The following is a 20,183-nucleotide window of genomic DNA, read 5'->3' on the forward strand; positions in this document are numbered from 1 at the left end:
ATACAGCGCATCTCTTGCTAATGGCTTATTCTTCTAAAAGATAATTCTGTATGCCATAATGCCATAAAAATAAACATAATATGCTGATTTAATGCCATCCATATTCAAACAAGAACAAATAATGTTTAAAACAAAAGTTTCAGAACACAGTCATTTGTACAGGTCTAGGATGTAGTCTGACCAGTTCAGTTTGCTAGCAGTACATACTAGTAGATATTTTTGTAGTGCCCCTTCTTCTCCTGTTGCCTGCTGATCATTCAGTTTTGTTACTCTTCTACACTTTTACCATTTATCCGAAACTGAAAAAAAAACTGGTTTTACTGAGGTTGAGAGAAACTCTGCTTTACTGAGTACAGTGACATCAACAGAAAATATGGTACCTTTATAATAGTCCGTACAAAGAGGTAGGTAATTTAGAAATTTTATTGATTCTATTATATATTTTTTTGTGATAATTTCAAGAAACTAACTCATGCATTTATGTTAAAGAGCAGTTAGTGTGAGCTTGTCCATTATATTTTGAGACATTTAAAGACAAACTTTTCACTTTAATTTCTTCAATAAATACATCATGTATTACTACAATACTGCTGCTGTTAACAGATATGCTTTGTTAATAGGTATTCTTAGCGATCAACATAGTATTCACTAATTCTAATGGAGTATGGAACATCACATATGCTCGTATCATTTGGTATATAACGATTACGAAGGCTGTCGATGACTAGATCTCTGCTATAATGTCTCCATCTTCTATTTTCAACAAAGCTGTGAAAAACCTGCTGTGTGGATGGCAATCGCCGGTCCACGAAACGTTTTATACGTACCCACAAATTTGCTTTGTTATTCTGCATAATCCAATATCTGGGGCAAAGAAGACACTCAACAGGTGTTAAAGCAATAATCCTACGATCTGTCAGATTTTCACCTGAAACAATTTTCAGTACAAAATGTTGTGTTCCTTGCAAAAATTTAAAAAGAGAACACAACAGATTACAGAAAAGATTACTAGATACTGTCAATATGAAATTTAACATTTCATAGACATATTTTGACAGCACTTCAAATCTTTTTTTCTCCCACAGTAAACAAATGGAAGCAAAATTAAATGGAAACAGGGATGAGAGATGGAAAACATACAGTAAAGTGAAAGCTACACTTAATCTAGACAGACAGACTGGAATCAAGGGTTGAAAATCTATCAGCTCCAGTATTCTAATGTTTTTAAGTCTGTGATAAAAAGGAAAACAAATGAACTATGTACAACAAATAAAGAATGCAATAAAAAGAATCTAGAGCATTAAAATACAAAAAACAGTGAGACCTGCAATTTATTTGCATCAAACAAAGATTAACAGAATGCAATTTCAGATGATTAATAATGGCCTGGTGGTGTGACAGACAGAAATTAATTGTCATGTGTTAAACAATACAGCTGATGAAAAATTTCTGGGGAATAAGCTGAATAATAAGCTAAAATGGATTCAACATGTAGTAAAAATATCAAGAATTTCAGTTAACATCTTTTGTAGCTGAAAACATCTTTCATCATGCTGACTTGTAGACTACTACGTTGTTTTTCACAATTTCTGTCATTGATATCTCATGGTATCATCGTCTGAGGCAATGTAACTGAGTACAGTGAATAACTCAATGTCTTGCAGAAGCTCCTTTTAAGATTCTGGAACTGTTACACTTGGGTGTCTATTCATTTACTCCTTAATATGGTATTAACTAAGTGAAACACTTTTTTAGCCTCATTTCACAAATATTATTATAACTGTTGGACCTAGGTTTTAGGTTATAAGCCCATTTTCTAGTATATAGATGATTAATATGATAAAGGGAAGTCATAGGCAGAATATAAATAATGGAAGGAGTAAAAGTAACAAACCATCCTGTCTGTTGCCTGTTTGATGCCAAACTTGCAACAATTTGATTTCATGAACTGTTAAAGATACTGAAACAAGGTTTTCAACATATTAGAATACATAGAAAGGTGCATAATTATGTTGCATGTGTAATGCACTTTACACTTGTATCAACTAAGATACAGAAACACTTATGTGGAGTGATAGCCTTTCTACTGCCTCCAGAAGCTCCTGAAAAGACAAGTGCAGCCATATAAAGCTTTTTGATGTTGGCAATGAAACTTTTTGCAAAAAACATCTGAGAAATAGCTCAAAAATAAAAGTTGAGGCAGCTGGAATCAGCTACTTCAGTCAAGCATCAAGCAGTGAGGCTCTCGTGCTTCGTTCCACTATCTTATCAAGCATTTGGCTGTTTACTTTCTTCCACATAAGCTGACCACTTAAATATGAGTATGCATGCATATGTAATTGTTTTACTAAGTCTTCACTGATATGCTAGAAGTTAGTATAACTACTTTATACTAACGACAACCATAGCTGACCACTATATCTTTGTCATGTAAAGTAGGGCCAAGAGAAATTTTATTTAATTAGTAGTTTAAGCCAGTAAGTTGCTTACTAAAGGACCTCATGCAGATACCAGTTATTTTCCTGTGGGATCTTCTGACTGATGTCTTTCAGGCAAATTCAGCTACAGTATACAGGGCTATTACAAATGATTGAAGCGATTTCATAAATTCACTGTATCTCCATTCATTGACATATGGTCACGACACACTACAGATACATAGAAAAACTCATAAAGTTTTGTTCGGCTGAAGCCGCACTTCAGGTTTCTGCCGCCAGAGCGCTCGAGAGCGCAGTGAGACAAAATGGCGACAGGAGCCGAGAAAGTGTATGTCGTGCTTGAAATGCACTCACATCAGTCAGTCATAACAGTGCAACGACACTTCAGGACGAAGTTCAACAAAGATCCACCAACTGCAAACTCCATTCAGCGATGGTATGCGCAGTTTAAAGCTTCTGGATGCCTCTGTAAGGGGGAATCAACAGGTCGGCCTGCAGTGAGCGAAGAAATGGTTGACCCCTTTTTCTTCTGTGAAAAAAACGTTACAGGACACGTGTATCTGGACATGCTGGAAAATTGGCTCATGCCACAACTGGAGACCGACAGCGCCAACTTCATCTTTCAACAGGATGGTGCTCCACCGCACTTCCATCATGATGTTCGGCATTCCTTAAACAGGAGATTGGAAAACCGATGGATCGGTCGTGGTGGAGATCATGATCAGAAATTCATGTCATGGCCTCCACGCTCTCCTGACTTAACCCCATGCGATTTCTTTCTGTGGGGTTATGTGAAAGATTCAGTGTTTAAACCTCCTCTACCAAGAAACGTGCCAGAACTGCGAGCTCGCATCAACGATGCTTTCGAACTCATTGATGGGGACATGCTGCGCCGAGTGTGGGAGGAACTTGATTATCGGCTTGATGTCTGCCGAATCACTAAAGGGGCACATATCGAACATTTGTGAATGCCTAAAAAAACTTTTTGAGTTTTTGTATGTGTGTACAAAGCATTGTGAAAATATCTCAAATAATTAAGTTATTGTAGAGCTGTGAAATCGCTTCAATCATTTGTAATAACCCTGTATTTAAAGGGCCTGATGATGAGGAAGTGTATCACTGAAACTGGTTGCCAATAAATTGATAATGAAGTTACAGCCAATGGCAGTGCTGAAAATTGTAATACATGAGTCAGTGCTCATGATCACACCCTTACCACCATTCAAATGGTTCCTTCAACAAATCTTTGGAGTACTGGCAAATCTACATCTCATGTTTTGACTTGCATTGTTGTGCAAATAACATTTCCAGTGAGTGGCAACGTGATTTACAATTGTCTTCTGGTAGCTGTTTATACAAAGCTCTGTGGAAATTCCAACCACTCTCAGACCATAGAGATTTGTCTTTCAATGACTTCTGAACTCTCCATCCGTTTACTATGGTCATATGATGCACCTTGTTTGCAACTAAGCTCCAGTTTAATCAGTTCCACAAAAAGAAAAGTCAGTTGAATGCAGCTTAGGTATCCAACTTGTAGGATCTTGCACGCAAGTGCAGTTTCACATGTCAGAAGTGTAAAGTTTCATATTCAGAATCTTTGATTCAAGATGTAATTGTGTTCCTTGTGCTGGCAGGGAGGTTGCAGCTAAAACTTTGGCCACCGTGCCACCAATAGTGATGTGAAATGGTTTGAGTCTCACCTAATTAACAGGAAACAAAGGGTGTTGCAAAATACCTGCAGGGTAAGCAATCAGTCTTCATCTGGCTGGGAATTAATTACATATGGTGTTCCTTGAGGTTCCATTTGGGTCTGCTGCTTTTCCTTGTGTACATTAATGACCTCTTGCCTGTTAACTGCCAGATGCTAAGTTTGTTTTATTTGAAGATGATACAAACATTACAATAAATAGCAAGTCAAGTACAGATTTAGAAATGACTGCCAATCAAATTTTCGCTGACATTAATAAATGGTTTAAAGCTAATTCACTGTCATTAAACTTTGAAAAGACCCTCTACATAAAGCACTCTGTCTTCAGGTCACGAGTGGTCTACTGGGACCATCCGACCGCCGTGTCATCCTCCTGGAGGATGCGGATAGGAGGGGCGTGGGGTCAGCACACCGCTCTCCCGGTCGTTATGATGGTATTCTTGACCGAAGCCGCTACTAGTAGGTCGAGTAGCTCGTCAATTGGCACCACAAGGCTGAGTGTACCCCGAAAAATGGCAACAGCGCATGATGGCCTGGATGGTCACCCATCCAAGTGCCAACCACGCCTGATAGCACTTAATTTCGGTGATCTCACGTAATTTCGGTGATCTCACGGGAACCAGTGTAACCACTGCAGGAAGGCCATTGCAATTCAGAATCGGTAAGAGATTTCCTTCTGGCATGTATGTAACATATGAAGACATGCAGATTGAAGAGGTTGACAATGTTAAATTTCTGGGATTACAGCTGACAATAAATTCAATTGGGAAGGGCATACCACAGAATTTCTGAAGCGCCTAAACAAATCTGTATTTGCTGTGAGAATGATGTCAGATGTAGGAGATATAATATAAAAAATGAATACTTTGCTTACTTTCATTCTATTAAGTCATTTGGAATCATATTCTGTGGTAACTCGTCAAACTGAGCAAAAGTTTTCTGCACGCAAAAGTGTGTAATAAGTCTAATTTGTGGTGAAAATTCAAGAACATCACGTAGAAACCTGTTCAAGGAACTTTTGGTATTCTAACAACTGCTTCTCAGTATATTTATTTCTGAATGAAATTTGTTGCAAGTAATATTTCCAAGCAATATCTCAATACATAGCATCAATTAAGTTTCAAGCCCTTCTTCCCCACAATGGTATCAACACCTGACCAATGCTCTCTTTCAACCCACCTTGAGTCTGGAGCCTGAACGAAAGGTCCACATTTATAAAACTCAAACAGGGAAGGCCTTGCTATCATCATCGACCGAGAATGCCTTGCACAGCTTCCTCACAGTGTACAGGTCCACCCACATCAATGATGTCAGTTTAGCCAAAATTCTGCACATGCACAGGCATCACGTGCAACATGTCCATCCTGCATGCAAGCCCAAAAAGGGGCACCTGTGTCTGGGCACACGAGGCTAGTGTCCATGGTAGGCTGAAGGGGTCATCATATGCAACAGGCACTGTCAGATATTTGACATTGCAGCTGGGAACGTTTACCTGACCTGCCATAACAACCCGGTCCCTTCGCAATCATAGTCGCAATCAGTGCCCCTGACTCTGACCCATGGGCAGGACAGAAAGGTTACCACCAGCTAGGTCTCTTGCCCTCTTCCCATACACCTCCTGCAGTGGGTATGGGCCTCTGCTCCTGTACTCCTACTTGTCCACAGATGGGTGATAGATCACGGTTTAAGAATCTATGGAAATGGGACCGCTCCCTCTGTCCCAACTGTCTGTCATCCCAATGGCACTGGAGCAGTCTCTCTTTGTGGGCATGATGCCACACCTGCATGTTTCATCTGGGCCTCAAACCTAGTGTGGCAAGATCCATTGGGAGAGATCCCCCAACCTCCCACCCCTGGCAATGTTAACATTACCTGCATCATTTCAGCCCTAAGTGCCAATTTTTGGGAGTGAAAGAGTTAATACCCCCACCAGTGGACGCAATCAATGGCTGATCAGGAGCATTGCTGTTACCTATGGTTAGATGCCACCACCAGGTCTCATGGGTGAGGCTAATAGCAGCATGGCACTAGGTGAATGGGTAAGGCTCAGTCTTCTTCGGTACACTCCATGAGCTCAGTTAAATCTCATCTACCAGCTCTTCAGATATTGACCTCACTTTGGACATTGACTTTGTGGCGTATGTTCTTGGTGTTTATACAGTGATCCACTCATGAAAACCTCGGCTTTCTTCACAGATTACACTTGAACACTTTAAATTGGTAGGACCAGCCGCTAAAGAAAAATACCATGTACTGGTGACAGCTAGGATTCCATTGCAGCTGCTCATTCAGTCCAGACTAATTAAGTGGTGTATACCTTTGAAACACTGCAGCAATTTCTCAGGCTGATCCTAGTCTGGCAGAATCATTTTATTTTATTGCTTGTGTATTGATGACGATTTGTGTGCCACTACCTTTTTATGACATTCTGTTAAATGAATTACATTACCCACCACATGATCTCTCAATTGTGTCTTTTTTTAGAATTCTTTGAATTTCTTCTTCCGCTGCTGCTCTCTTCACCAACGGTATTTGATGTGGCTCTGTACAAAATAATGCACATTCTATAACTTGGAATTTCCATGCACATCCATGCATTTTTCATATTTCCTCGTAAAATACAGACCAATTTCTTTTCAAATATTGCGTCAATTTGCAATGTTGCACCTCAGACAATTCAGCAAGCTTTCCCATCTTCTGGTCAGCAAGATAAAGTATATTAACTTCTCTAGTGGCATCAAGCTCGTCTTGATTATCTTCTTTCCTTCCCATATTATCTATGACACTTATCTCTCTCATTTTATCCACTGATTTCAACTCTCTACATGCAGAAATCTCTTCATCTTCTTCTACAGTTGCATTATTCTTTGCCATCCTTGATAAGCAGCTTTCCTTTACTATTATCCAGTGTGACACATTTGTCTGTGAGCAAGCAAACTCCAAGCACAAAACTGACACACAACACTTGGACAGTTAATATGTTCTTCTGAGATTCCCTCTATCCACTCTTAGATCTTATTAAAGCTTGCCCCTTTATCAGTTTACTCTCATTCTCTACAGCACTAACAATGTGGATTTAGGTTGGAATGTCTTCAATATTTTTTAACTGATCATATAATACAGCTGAGACCACACTGTCCTCACTGCCTTTGTCTCTCAAAATATCTGTCTATATTCTATATATCTCAGTCTCTAAAATAGGTATTGATGGTTCAGCATGTATGATTTTGTTTTCAAGCAATAGATCTTGCCTTATGTCCCTGTGATCTTTAAATTTCTTGATTAATATTGGTAATGACCTACTTCCAGTGTTTATACCCAATTGCGTCACATTAGAAACCTCCTTCAGTTGTCCAATTCTTGTTGTAGAGGCATGTGTTCTCCATAAGTACTCATTTGTAGTGACTAGTTTGGTGACTTTCTCATACCACTCATAAATTCATGGCAATCATTTCGCAAGTACTGTTCTTGGGCAGGTTGATCTCCTGAATACCTTGCTTCTTCAACTTTTCTGTGACTATCACAAACACTGCATGTGAGGCAGTCATCAAAATTTTGCCACATATAATCCCCTTGATAATCAACGTTATTTTGTACATCATGGTTACAGAAATCACCAAGGTCTCCTTTTCTCGAATCAAAGCTGCACTCTCCATTCTGTCTTTGCCCTCTTCCTTTCTCCAGCTTTCCTCTTCCACCACCAGTTCTATCTTGTCCAGCATTAAATATAATTCCTCCACATTTTGGTCTGGCAGCAGTGAAATTTTTCCATGCACTGCCAATGACAATCTTTGAATCAAAATCTCCATCAGTCTTTCCTCACTAATTGGATCATCCATATACGCTTTCTTGTCCCAATTTTTTCTATACAATTTATCATTATTACATATTGATGTGAGTAAATGGCGAAAGTCAAGAGTGAAAATTTCACTGAACATTATTTATTTTGTAACCAATACTACTTCAGAAACTTATCTTCCAATTGTTCATAGATCTCATTTTTTGTGATCACTCTGCATGCATTTCTCATTGCAAAAAGCCAACCAAAAAACTTATTGTCTCTTGTTCATCCCAATTTACCAGATACAAGTCTCTAAACTGTTTTATAAAAGGCAACTGTAATGACTGAAATTTATGCACACTTATATAATTATCACTCACAGTACTGGTGGTGGTAACAATAACGTCTTTCTGTTTAGCTTCAAACCTTGGCACAGTTTCTCTTTTCCCTTCAAAATTCGGCAGTTACACTCTGTTCAGACTCTACGCTCCAATGATAGTGTTAATTAATGATTCTTTGTTTACTTAGCAAACACTTTGTTTCTGTGATTTCACTGTCTTGTTTCTTACTCTGCATTGATAAATTTGTCATTTTTTATTTGCAACAGATTTTGTGTTCCACAAATTCCTCTTTTAATGCTTGAACATCATTCTCAATATTTATTTATTGCTACATTCTCTCTAAATTCCCTGTTACTACTCTTAAGAACTTTCATAGGTGAAATCCTGACATTTTTTCACTTTTTGGAATTACATCACTTCATTCACAAAGACTTTGGATCAAATTTGTAACAGCAGTATTCAAATTTCAGGTTGGAACTGTGGTAACTATTTTTAGTAGTCTGCAAATTTGCTTATATCATTGTTATCCATTGTCAGTTAAGAATGACTCATGGGTGTCAAAGTTTGCACTGCTTTGTGGTCACTTATTACACTGTCATTTCCTATTCCTGAGGCACTTTCCCATTCAGAACTTATTAAAATGTTTTCTGTTACATGTTTTTGTTGACTTTACCTTGGCATTACACTGTTTGTCTCCATTATTAACAGGAATATTTTTAATTGCAAAAATGACTGTCCTCATCACTTTTCTTAGTTCATCTCTAATTAACGTCATCCTACTTTTTACTTTAGATGCAGCTATCCAAATGCTGACACACTACCGTTCATAGCAAGGTGCCAGGGCCCAGGGACATATCGCCACACTGTAACACCCCCCTTATCTTTCCAAATATATTGATCACATTTAGAGGGTGCCACAGCATGATGACTTGTATTATCCATCATTTGAATTTTAAGGACTCATCAATTGATCTACAAGAGAAACGCTATGATACAAGTAGACTTTTTATTTTTATTAACACTTTTTGTCCCACAGTTCCCTTATGTGCCACTAATCAATTGCTTAAGAGCAAAATAAATTTTGAATATATAGGAGTACACTACAGAGTGACTCCAACATTGAAGCAAGAGTGTACCAGATCAGGACAACAGTTGCAAAAGTTCACATATGAGAAAGTAAATAAGTGACCAGTCACTGCAACTCAGTCCTGAGGAAACAGTCAGTGCATTAGGTTATTGTAAAAATTGTTAACTTAAATGTGATTTGTTAAAAGTGGTAAATTAACAAGAAAGAATAACACTCATTAACGAAGATGCACTTAACAGTTCAGTATCTCAGAAATGAATTGGACTTACTGCAAATAATTGTAGAGGAACACTCACCACCTGTGTTAGTAATGACTAAATAGGGCCTAAAATCTAGTGAAATAATGTATTATATATTAGAAAATGCCATAAAGATGGTGGTGCGAAATTTATATTATTAAATATACAGCAGTTAAAAAAAAATTTTTTTTTCTTCAACACCACACCAAAGAGGGATGACAGTTGTTGGCCTTCACAGTAATGATCTTTTGTTAGCTAAGCATAAAATAATAAGGGTATATTGCCCACCAAATGGTGTAATGTGCCTTATGGATAGATTTAAAAGTGTAATTGGTCAGACTTTTCCTAATTGCCTTGCTACATTTGGTGACTTTAACACATATGCAAATTTAAATAGTATAGTAAGCTTGAAGCTTACTGATGTTTTAAGCTCATATAATGTTTTAAATTTAAAGATACTACAGTAATGTATTCATGTCCACTAGAATAGATTATGCTAAAATCGACAGAAATGTTATATAGGTAAGGTAAACTGCAGTAGCTTCAATTTTCATTATTCTGATCACTTTTGTCAGGTGATATGAGTATACAAATTAAGCTTTGTCTAAAATAGTAAAAGGTGTTCTGCAGTAACAAACTATGAATAGATCAAATATTCATGGTTTCAAACACAAACTTGCACAGAAGTGGGATTCTGTGCACCAACGCTGTTGATACATTGTGACTATAGTTGCCCTGTCAGATGAATCCAGAAGCTAGTTAAAGAATGCCAAAATGGATGTAATCCTAGACTGAAACTCCCAACTAGTCTGATTAGGCTCAGGCAAAGTATACATCACCTAAACATGTTTTATAAATCAACTAATCTGCAGGTATTTAAGGAAGAATACAACCACACAAAGAAAACTTTCAAAACTTAAATTGCTTCTCTCCTCCCACCCGTAGCCTGCTACTGCTTTCCTTCCCCACTCCACTTCAGACTGCTGCTTTCATTCAGTGCAACAGTTGCATTCTAGACAAAGATAGTAGTCACGTGAGCATCAGGTAAGCTTCCTTGTGTGAATATATATGTGTCTTTTCCTATGTAAAGAGGGCTTTGGCCAAAAAAACCAATGTGTAATGAGTCAAATGTGTCTTTTTGTTGTGCCTGCCTACAGACTCAACATGTCATCTTTACAGTGGACAGCAATCTAATGTTTTCATAATGTTGTTGATATTCCATACTTGAGTTTGCAATGTTTGTTTTTATTACAAATTATTTCATGTGCACAGCTACTTTTATACCTCTGTGAAGTTCAATAAGTACTGTTACTGTAATTAATGGTTTAATTACTTCTCTTCAGGATATATTTACAGAGGAAGAGATGTGTTGTGTGCCACTTCACTTGATTAAACTGTGAAACTGGAACTGGCCATCAACTATGTAATAATGCCACTTTTAAAATTCATTTCTTGTTCTGTTGATATCATTTGGCACTACCAGTTATAGCACCAGTTCGCAGAATATTTCAGGACAGTACGATATAAGGCACTTCAGGTTTTAGCAAAATTGAGTGCAACATCTAACAACAGGTAAGGGGACCATTGCAGAACCCAAGAAAATTAACACAAAAACATTCAGCTTAGGACATGATGGTAACATTTTCAAAAATCCAAATCCTATATGTAACATTTTAAAAACTGTATCACTACTTCTATTTACCAACCAATACATACTGTAGATGCACATGTCATGGCCCCATATCACCATATTCATTGTACAGCATATGAAACTGTGGAGGTCATTGAGGAGGAAGAATGCAAGGTAATACACATGATAAAGAAAGAATTTTCATCTGATGGGATAGCATATCCAGTGCAATTACTAAGGTGTAGCTAAAGGGAATCTCTAAACCGCTTACCTACCTGATTAACAGCAGCATTAGAGAAAATATGTATCAAACTATTCTAAAAAACAGTGTTGTGAAATTAGTGTGTAAAAAGGGAAGCAGGAAGATATCTCCACTTCATCTTAACCCTTTCCACTTCAATGTCGAGTGCCACTCGACATTGCCAAATTTGTTTTCCGCTCTGATGTCGAACCTCATTCGACATGACTTTTCGAAGCTCCCAGACATATTTTGAGTCTACTAGGCATTATTGCTGCAGTGTGCTGCCATCTAGGAGAACTAGTGTTAACTCGGTGTCGAACAGTCAAAGATTGTAATTATTACGTTCAAGTCCACGCACTCGAAATGGCTAGTTCTTCACATACAGTCCTTTCTGAGGAAGAGATTTTAAATCTTTTAGAGCAATCTCTAAGTGAAAACAAGAGTGAAAATGATTTTGATTATGATAGTGATTCATTTCAAAACAATTCGAGTGACAATGACGAAGAAAACAGTGACAATGTGCATGTTTCTAGTGATTCAGCAGAGGATTCATGGTGAATGTGGAGCGACACTGACACTGACTTCACAGATTTTCCTTTTGACGAATCAAAAGTGTGGTTTTATAACATAAAGTAGTTCTGTTCCATCATCGCCAATTGGATTCTTTCAATTAATTTTTACAGATAACCTATTTCAACAAACAGCAGATGAAACGAATAGGTATGCTACATCAAAAATACGTAAAGTGACACCACTTTCACAACATTCTGCATGGTGGGACTGGATAAATGTTACCATGGAAGAAATGAAATGCTTCCATGGTGTGCTACTGAATATGGCATTACAGAAGTGGAAGAACTTGCAGGACTTTTTTTCAAGAGAATGGTTACAATCATCCAACTTCTTTCCAGACTGTTTTAGTTGCTGATGATTTATGCAGATTTTCTGGGCACTTCATGTTTCTAATCCGATGAGTGCTGCACATGTCACCAGTCAGGTTCAGTCACATCTGAATAAAGTGACAAATGTACTGAATTACTTGTCTGGCATGTTTCTTGAAATTTAATCGACCATATCAGTATTTAGCTGCTGATGAATCTACAGTATCGTTCAAGGGTCATGGATTATTAAAAATGCACAAACCTCAAAAACCAACAAAATGGGGACTCAGAGTTTATGTAATTTCAGATTCATCAAATGGTTATATCTGCAGTTTGATACCCTATTTTGGCGCTGTAACAACTGAGTCATTGATTTGTCCATGCTTGAATTTTTCTGAGAGAATAGTTCTTCAGCAGCTAGCTAATATCACAAATGCTACTGGGCAATCAGGGTATCGTTTGTACACTGACCGTTTTTATACAAGTGTTGCATGAGCTGATGAGCTGTTGAAACAGAACATGCATCTCACAGGAACGATTCAGGCCAATTACAAAAACCTTCCAGCTGCAATCAAGAAAATAGCTCTGCGTCTAAGGAAGCATGAAATAAAATGCCTCCGCAACAACAAAATGATGGTTCTGGCATGGCAAGATAAACGAACAGTTCTCATGCTTTCTACAAAAGCCAATAACTCAGTGTCACTTATAGAAAGGAGAAACAGAAAGGAAAGGGAAGAAATAAAGAAACCAAATGTGATTATTGATTATACTTCAAAGATGGGTGGAGTTGATCGATCTGACCATTTTATTTCCAGATACGGTTTTCTAATGAAAAGTCTCAAGTGGAGGTGAAAACTATACTTCTGGCTGTTGGAGGTAGGACTTGTAAACAGCTATTTACTATACAAGAACCACAGTGAGAAAAACAAGTTGACAATATCGTCTCACAAAGCATTCCGTAAAAGTGTTATAAGAGGATTAGTTGCCGAAGAAAGAACTCAAGGACAGAAATGAGGAAGTCATTAACTTCTGATGACGAGGAACGCTTGAATGGGAAGTTGCACATTATCAACGAGCTTCCTGGGAACAAGCATAAGGATTGTGCAGTGTGCTCAGACAGAAAAAAGAAATGTGGCAGGCATGAAACTTTGTATTACTAGGAAATGTGCTCATGAAACTCAGCTCTCCACCCTGAAGAGTGTTTCAAAAAATACCACACAATGGAAAGTTTTGTACTGTTAAAGCTTATGTAAATATACGAATGAAAGCACACATTTTGTTTTAATGTATACCCCAATTGTTGGCCGCGGCCACATTGTTTCCACAAAGAGATCTGCGCAAATCTCAGCAGTGCACTGCCATTTAAATAAGAGCGTGCGGAGCTGCCCTGTGTCTGCCTTACGGAGTGCAAAGGGTTAATGCCTTTTTCACAAAACATACACTGCTTACAAATTCTCAGTACAGCTTTAGAAAAGCACTACCACAGCAATTTCACAGAGCATGTAGACAGCACAAATATCTTCAGAATGGCAGAAGCTTACGACACAGAAAATCATAGCTTACTTCTCAGAAAACTGACATCACACTGAATTTGCAGAATTACTAACCTGATTGCTGACTGTTGTTCCTCAATAGCTCCTTAATTCTGTAGTCTCGTGCTGAAAACTGTCTGTATTTGTAACTAAACTGAGCAATAACAGCTGCAGCACCACTGCTTTAAGGTTCACTTATTTGCACATTTACTCTGATTAATTCCCATTTGAGTGATGACCAGCTTTTAACATTTCCTCATGTAACTAGCATTTCACTGGTAAGAAATTTGTTAACTCCAATCTGATCAGTCTGTGGCAACTCCTTCCATGGCCTCCACCTGTAGCAACAGATGATGGCCCCCCAACACCCCCACTGCCTACTTCCTCCGGAGGAAGAACTTAGATGCCCATGCTATCCAGATCTCACACATGCTGAACCATTGCTTGAGCAGTCTCTTGTTCTACTCTGATGAGGCAACACCTCCCAACCGTGTTCTCGGCAGCTCGCCCACACAGCGCCACGTGGCTTGTTAGTCATCTGCAGCACTTTGCCAGGGTATGTGTGAACAGCAAAATTCTTACCCCACATTCAGTGTCAGTCATCTGTCATGGTTCACTAAACAAGAGAAATGCTACCACATTTCTCTGCACTGCCTTCCCCAGCTGCGCATCCTTGAACTGCTTCCATTGACTCTGGGTTTACAAAGCATGATACTGGAAGCCTGTTTCATCCTCCCAGTAACAGCACCTGCAATACTGCATGCAGTGTGATGCAAATAGTGATGTGAAGTGCAGCGCAGTGTGCACCAGGAGTACCAGATGGGTTTATTACCATCCCATCCCTGGCTGTTTTGGCATCCCTTTGCCTCAAAGCATGCCACTGAAGTGGGTTATTTCATCTTGCCAAATGACACCAAACAACGGTTGGTTGGTTGTTTCGGGAAGGAGACCAGACAGCGTGGTCATCAGTCTCATCGAATTAGGGAAGGATGGGGAAGGAAGTCGGCCGTGCCCTTTCAGAGGAACCATCCCGGCATTTGCCTGGAGTGATTTAGGGAAATCACGGAAAACCAAATTCAGGATGGCCGGACGCGGGATTGAACCGTTGTCCTCCCGAATGCGAGTCCAGTGTTTAACCACTGCGCCACCTCGCTTGGTCACCAAACAACGGCTGTAAGCCTTCCATGGCCTCCCCTGTCCAGAGAGTCCACCCTGAATGATGTCCCTCCTTCATTAAGAAGTAGTAACTCATTAAATCTTACTGTAGTTATTAGCTTTTAGGAATAATATATCAGAAAAAGCTCACACAGCTCTTCCAACACACACTGTTATTTATTGTTATCTTCCTTAATTAGCTCACCACTTAGGTATGTATGCCCGTTAGGGGTATGGAAATGAACCTAGATCGTTCCTTCATGGTGACGACTTCCAAACCAACACACTGAGTCTCATTACCGAAACACACTAGTTTTCCTTTATCATTATTCCAATTAGACCACTCCATGTGTCACAAAATCAGTTCCCATTCAACTGATGAGACACAACCTGCTCACACCTACACCTGTCCCTTGCCTTCTCCACCCCTCCTGCACCCCTCCACTCATGCCATCCCTCCACACACATCATCAATTCTCTCCCACACCAATTCATGCATGACCCCCTTTTGCACACACCGCCACTCCCTTTCTGCACCCCTCCCCATGCCTCTCTGTGTGTGCCATCATCCCGCATGCACCACCATGCCCCCCTGCACCTCAACTGCAGCTGACAGCCATATGCCCAAACAAGCCTCAGTTTTATTGTGTAATGTACTGAACACTCCTTCGTGCAATAATACATGGTGAAGATTGTATTGCTTGGTCAACATTGTGTGCGACCTGCCTACCTTCTTCTGTGCAATACTGCTTGCCAGCACCACCCCACATATTGTGACAAACTGCTCACACTGTTAAGTCACAGTGTTGCTACCACACATTCCCACCCCTACGGTGGTCACACCTGGCGGGCTCTCAAGCCAGAAGCCCTCATTACCCCTCCCACCCCAGTACTAACAAGCACTTCAAAGGTGTCAGAACTCCGGAAGGAACTGTCAGCACTACAGAACTACTTGCCACAGCTGACCAACAGGGTAGCGCACCCAGCACAAGTCAACTCTGCAGACCCTCCTCCCAATTGTGCATGCTCACTTGCCCCCCTTCAGCCCACAAGACCCACCTATGGGGTTTGCTTCCACTGATGCAGTTTTTGCAGGTTGCTCTATCACAAGCAATGCAACATAATTCGGTATGATTGTCTGCCATGTTGATCCGACCACCTCTGCCGAAGTCCAGCATGTTATTTCAGACCCATCCCTCTCCGGCAGCTACACTAAATTAAAAGAATGCATCATATCTGGCTCCACACTCTTGGAGCTGCAACTGGCAAGTAATTTGTTATTATCTAAGCAGTATGATGACATATGCCCCTTGCTGTTGCTAGATCACACCCAAGCACAATATAATGATCTTGGCTGATATACTTTTCAAAACTCTGAACTCCTCCACCACCACGGCTGCAGCGCAAAATGCCAGTTACCACCGAGGGCTCTGGCTGGCTATTCATCCACCTCTCCGAAAGCCGCCACACACATGATGTTACTCACACCACTGGCAGCTAATGACCCTCCACCTAGCATGCAGGTCCCCAACCTCACCAGATTCTCCCACTTACCAACAGCATCACCTGCCAACACCTCACGCGCCTGCCACTAGGTGTTGATTGCCCCACCCAAGCAATGCCGGACCATGTGAAAACAACATGGTGTCATTATGGCAACTATGATTACAAAAGTTAATAAATCAGTTAAGGAGGCTAGGAGAGTGTTTCTGTTAGATAGAGCATATAAGCAGTTATTAACATCTCACTTAGACAGTGAATTAGCATCATTTAGTTCCAGTAAGATGGATGTAGAGAAATTATGGGCAAAGTTTAAGCAGATTGTAAATCATAGTCTGGAGAGTTATGTGCCAAGTAAGTGGCTAAAGGATGGGAAAGATCCAACATGGTTTAATAATGAAATCAGGCAGGTGCTGAGGAAGTAGATACTGTTGCACTCTCAGTTCAAAAGGGAATGCATAAATGATAACAAGAGATGGTTAGTAGAGATTCTGCACAAAAAACATATTACTACCACTGTCACACCTTAGAAAAAGATCTAGCCCTGTGTAAAATCACTAAGCAGGTCTAAGGCTTCCATTCAGTACCTTGTTGACCAGTCTGGTGTGGCAGTTGAAGATGAAGTTATAAATTTCACATTCAAGAAATCGTTCACACCATGGAATCATACAAACATACCATGATTTGACCATCACACAGACTCCCATATGGATGACACAGTAATAAGCATACTGGGCACAGAGAAACAACTGAAAGATTTGAAAGCAAATAAATTTCACAAAGCAGTAAATTTTACGAAGAGTACTCTATAGTATTGGCCCCTTACCTAGTTTGCCCAGCACAAAGTCCCAAGTGACTGGAAAAAAGCACAGGTGGCTCCTGTATACAAGAAAGGTAAAAGAATGGACCCGTAAAATTACAGACCAATATCCCTAACTTTTGTTTGCTGCATAATCCTTTAATATAGTCTCAGTTCAAACATAATAAATTTGCTTGAGACTGAGAAGCTTATGTCCATGAATCAGTATCGTTTTCGAAAGCATCACTCATGTGAAACCCGGCTTACCCTTTTATCACATGATATACTATGATCTGTGGATGAAGGGCAACAAGCAGGCTCCCTATTTCTATATTTCTGGAAAGCATTGGTCATGGCGCTCCATTGCAGGCTGTTAATAAAGGAATGGGCATATGGAATAAGTTCACAGATATGTGAGTGGCTCGAATACTTCTTAAATAATAGAACACAGTATGTTGTCCTCCATGGTGAGTGTTCATCAGAGACAAAGGTATTTGTCAGGAGTGACCCAGGGAAGTGTGCTTCTATATACATAAATGATTTGGCTGACAGGGTGGGTATCAATTTGCGGGTGTTTGCCGATGATGCTGTGATGTACAGTAAAGTGTCGAAGTTGAGTGACTGTAGGAAGATACAAGAGGGCTCAAGACAAAATTTCCAGTTGGTGTGATTAATGGCAGCTTGCCCCAAATGTGTAAAAATGTATGTTACTGCAGATGAGTAAGAAGATCAAACCTGCAATGTTCAGATACAACATTACTAGTGTCCTGCTTGACACAGTCAAGTAATTTAAATACCTGGGCATAGCGTTGCAAAGGGATATGAGGTGGAATGAGCGTGTGAGAACTGTAGTAGGGAAGGTGAATGGTCAACTTCAGTTCATTGGGAGAATTTTAGAAAAGAGTGGTTCACCTGTAAAGGAGACAACATATAGGACACTGGTACTACCTATTCTTGAGTACTGTTTGAATGTTTGGGATCCATACCAGGTCGGATTGAAGGAAGACATTGAAGCAGTTCAGAGGCGGTAGGATTGAACAACACAAAAGTGTTAACGGAGATGATTCGGGGACTCAAATGGGAATCCCTGGAGGGAAGGTGACATTCTTTTTGAGAAACACTACTGAGAAAATTTAGAAAACCTGCATTTAAGCTGACTGCCGAACATTTGTACTGTTCCCAACATACATTGTGCATGAGGACCACAAAGATAATATATGATTAAATTAGGACACATACAGAGACATACAGACAGTTGTTTTCCATTGCCCTATTTGAGAGTGGAACAGGGAAGGAAATGACAAGTAGTCATACAGGATACTCTCCGCCATGCACCGTTCGGTAGCTTGTGGATCATCTATGTAGAGGCAGTTGTAGATGTGGAACTACCCCCACCAGCATGGTTCTAACCATCCTCCTGATACCCAAAACCACTATAAAGCAGGCACAGCTTGATGGTAGCACCAAATGTTTGGCAAAAATGTGACCAATTGCAGACCTCCATTGGTCCTGGTCCCAAAACCCGGCACCCACCAGCTGTAGGCACGACCAATCGCTGTACCATTCCGTAGTACGTATTCATACGGTACTTGAATTATGCTAGTCCTCCTGTCCACTACCTCATTGACACTGGCTCTGACTTACTCATATACTCCCACCAACTACTGCTAAATCCCAGCCCCCACTCTCCCTCCCTCACCACCAACAACAACAACTCAGCCATACTTATTTCTGGGGTGTATACCTGCTCACTCAATCTAGGCTTCCAGCGTGAACTTCCATGGACCTTCATGGTTGTGGACATTAACAACCCACCTGTGGGTGCGGACTTCCTCACTATTACAGCCTGCAGGCCTATATAATGAAGCATGATTCAGTTGAAGACATCTTTGTCCACTGCACCTCCCACCCTGCCATGTGTTTTGCCATGAAACAGCTGGCAGTTTCAGGCCCATATGCTCAGCTTCCTGCAGAATTCCCACTCCTCATCCAGCCACCCAGCATCCCCTGGAATGTTCAGCATGACACTATTCATTACATTGCCACTACACCTGCCCCCCCCTCCCCCCCCCCCCCCCGGCCCAGTTTTCTACTGTCTCTGTCCCCTCCTCCCTCAAAAGTGCAAAATCGCACAAAAAGAGTTTGAAGAGCTGTTCGCTGCCAGCATACTTTGTCCTTCCAAAATCCCCTGGGCTTCAGCTCTTCATCTCGTCTCTGAGAAGGATGGTTCCTGATGCCCTTGTGGCAAATACCATAAACTCAATGCCCACATCATCACTGACCACCATCCTAACCCACTCTTCTCACCTACAGTGATGTCATCTCAGGAGCTACTATCTTCAGTAAGACAGTTTGAACTAAAGACTACACACATATCCCAGTCGCCAAAGAGGAGATTGAGAAAACAGCCATAATCAGTGATTTTTGGACAATATCCTCCAGGGTCCACCAGGATGTTTTGCCTACCTAGATGATACACTCATATACTCCAGGGACGCTACCAAACACCACCAGCACCCACATGAAAATTTTTCCCACCTACAGAATGCTGGAGTGATTCCCAACGTGGAAAAATGCTTTTTTGGGGCAAGCAAGGTTGAATTCCTCGGAAACCTAGTCTCTGATGCTGGCTCCCGCCACTCCAAGAGACAGTAGAGGCAGTATTGGATTTTCCACACCCTATCACTGTCAAAGGCCTCCAGCATTTTATTGGCAGGGACAACTTTTCCCATCGCCATCTTAAGGATGCCACTGCCACTCAAGAGCTCATTACTACAGCTCTCTGTGGTGATAAAACAAAGGCAAAAAGCTGGTCCTTGGACACAGGCCATAATTGAGAGCTTTGAAAAAA

General features: G+C 40.3%; 1 protein-coding gene across 1 annotated transcript in view; it reads right to left on the bottom strand.

Moving 5' to 3' along the window:
• Positions 1–626: 626 nt before the first annotated feature.
• The window catches only part of LOC126095671 (uncharacterized), a 220,540-nt gene continuing 200,983 nt past the window's right edge, over positions 627–20,183 (bottom strand). The window contains exon 7 of the mRNA XM_049910427.1: positions 627–928. Within this exon, the coding sequence (XP_049766384.1) occupies positions 627–928 (302 nt within the window). The remainder of the gene's footprint in view (positions 929–20,183) is intronic.

Source organism: Schistocerca cancellata, chromosome 8 (assembly GCF_023864275.1).
Source record: "Schistocerca cancellata isolate TAMUIC-IGC-003103 chromosome 8, iqSchCanc2.1, whole genome shotgun sequence".
Taxonomy (NCBI): domain Eukaryota; kingdom Metazoa; phylum Arthropoda; class Insecta; order Orthoptera; family Acrididae; genus Schistocerca; species Schistocerca cancellata.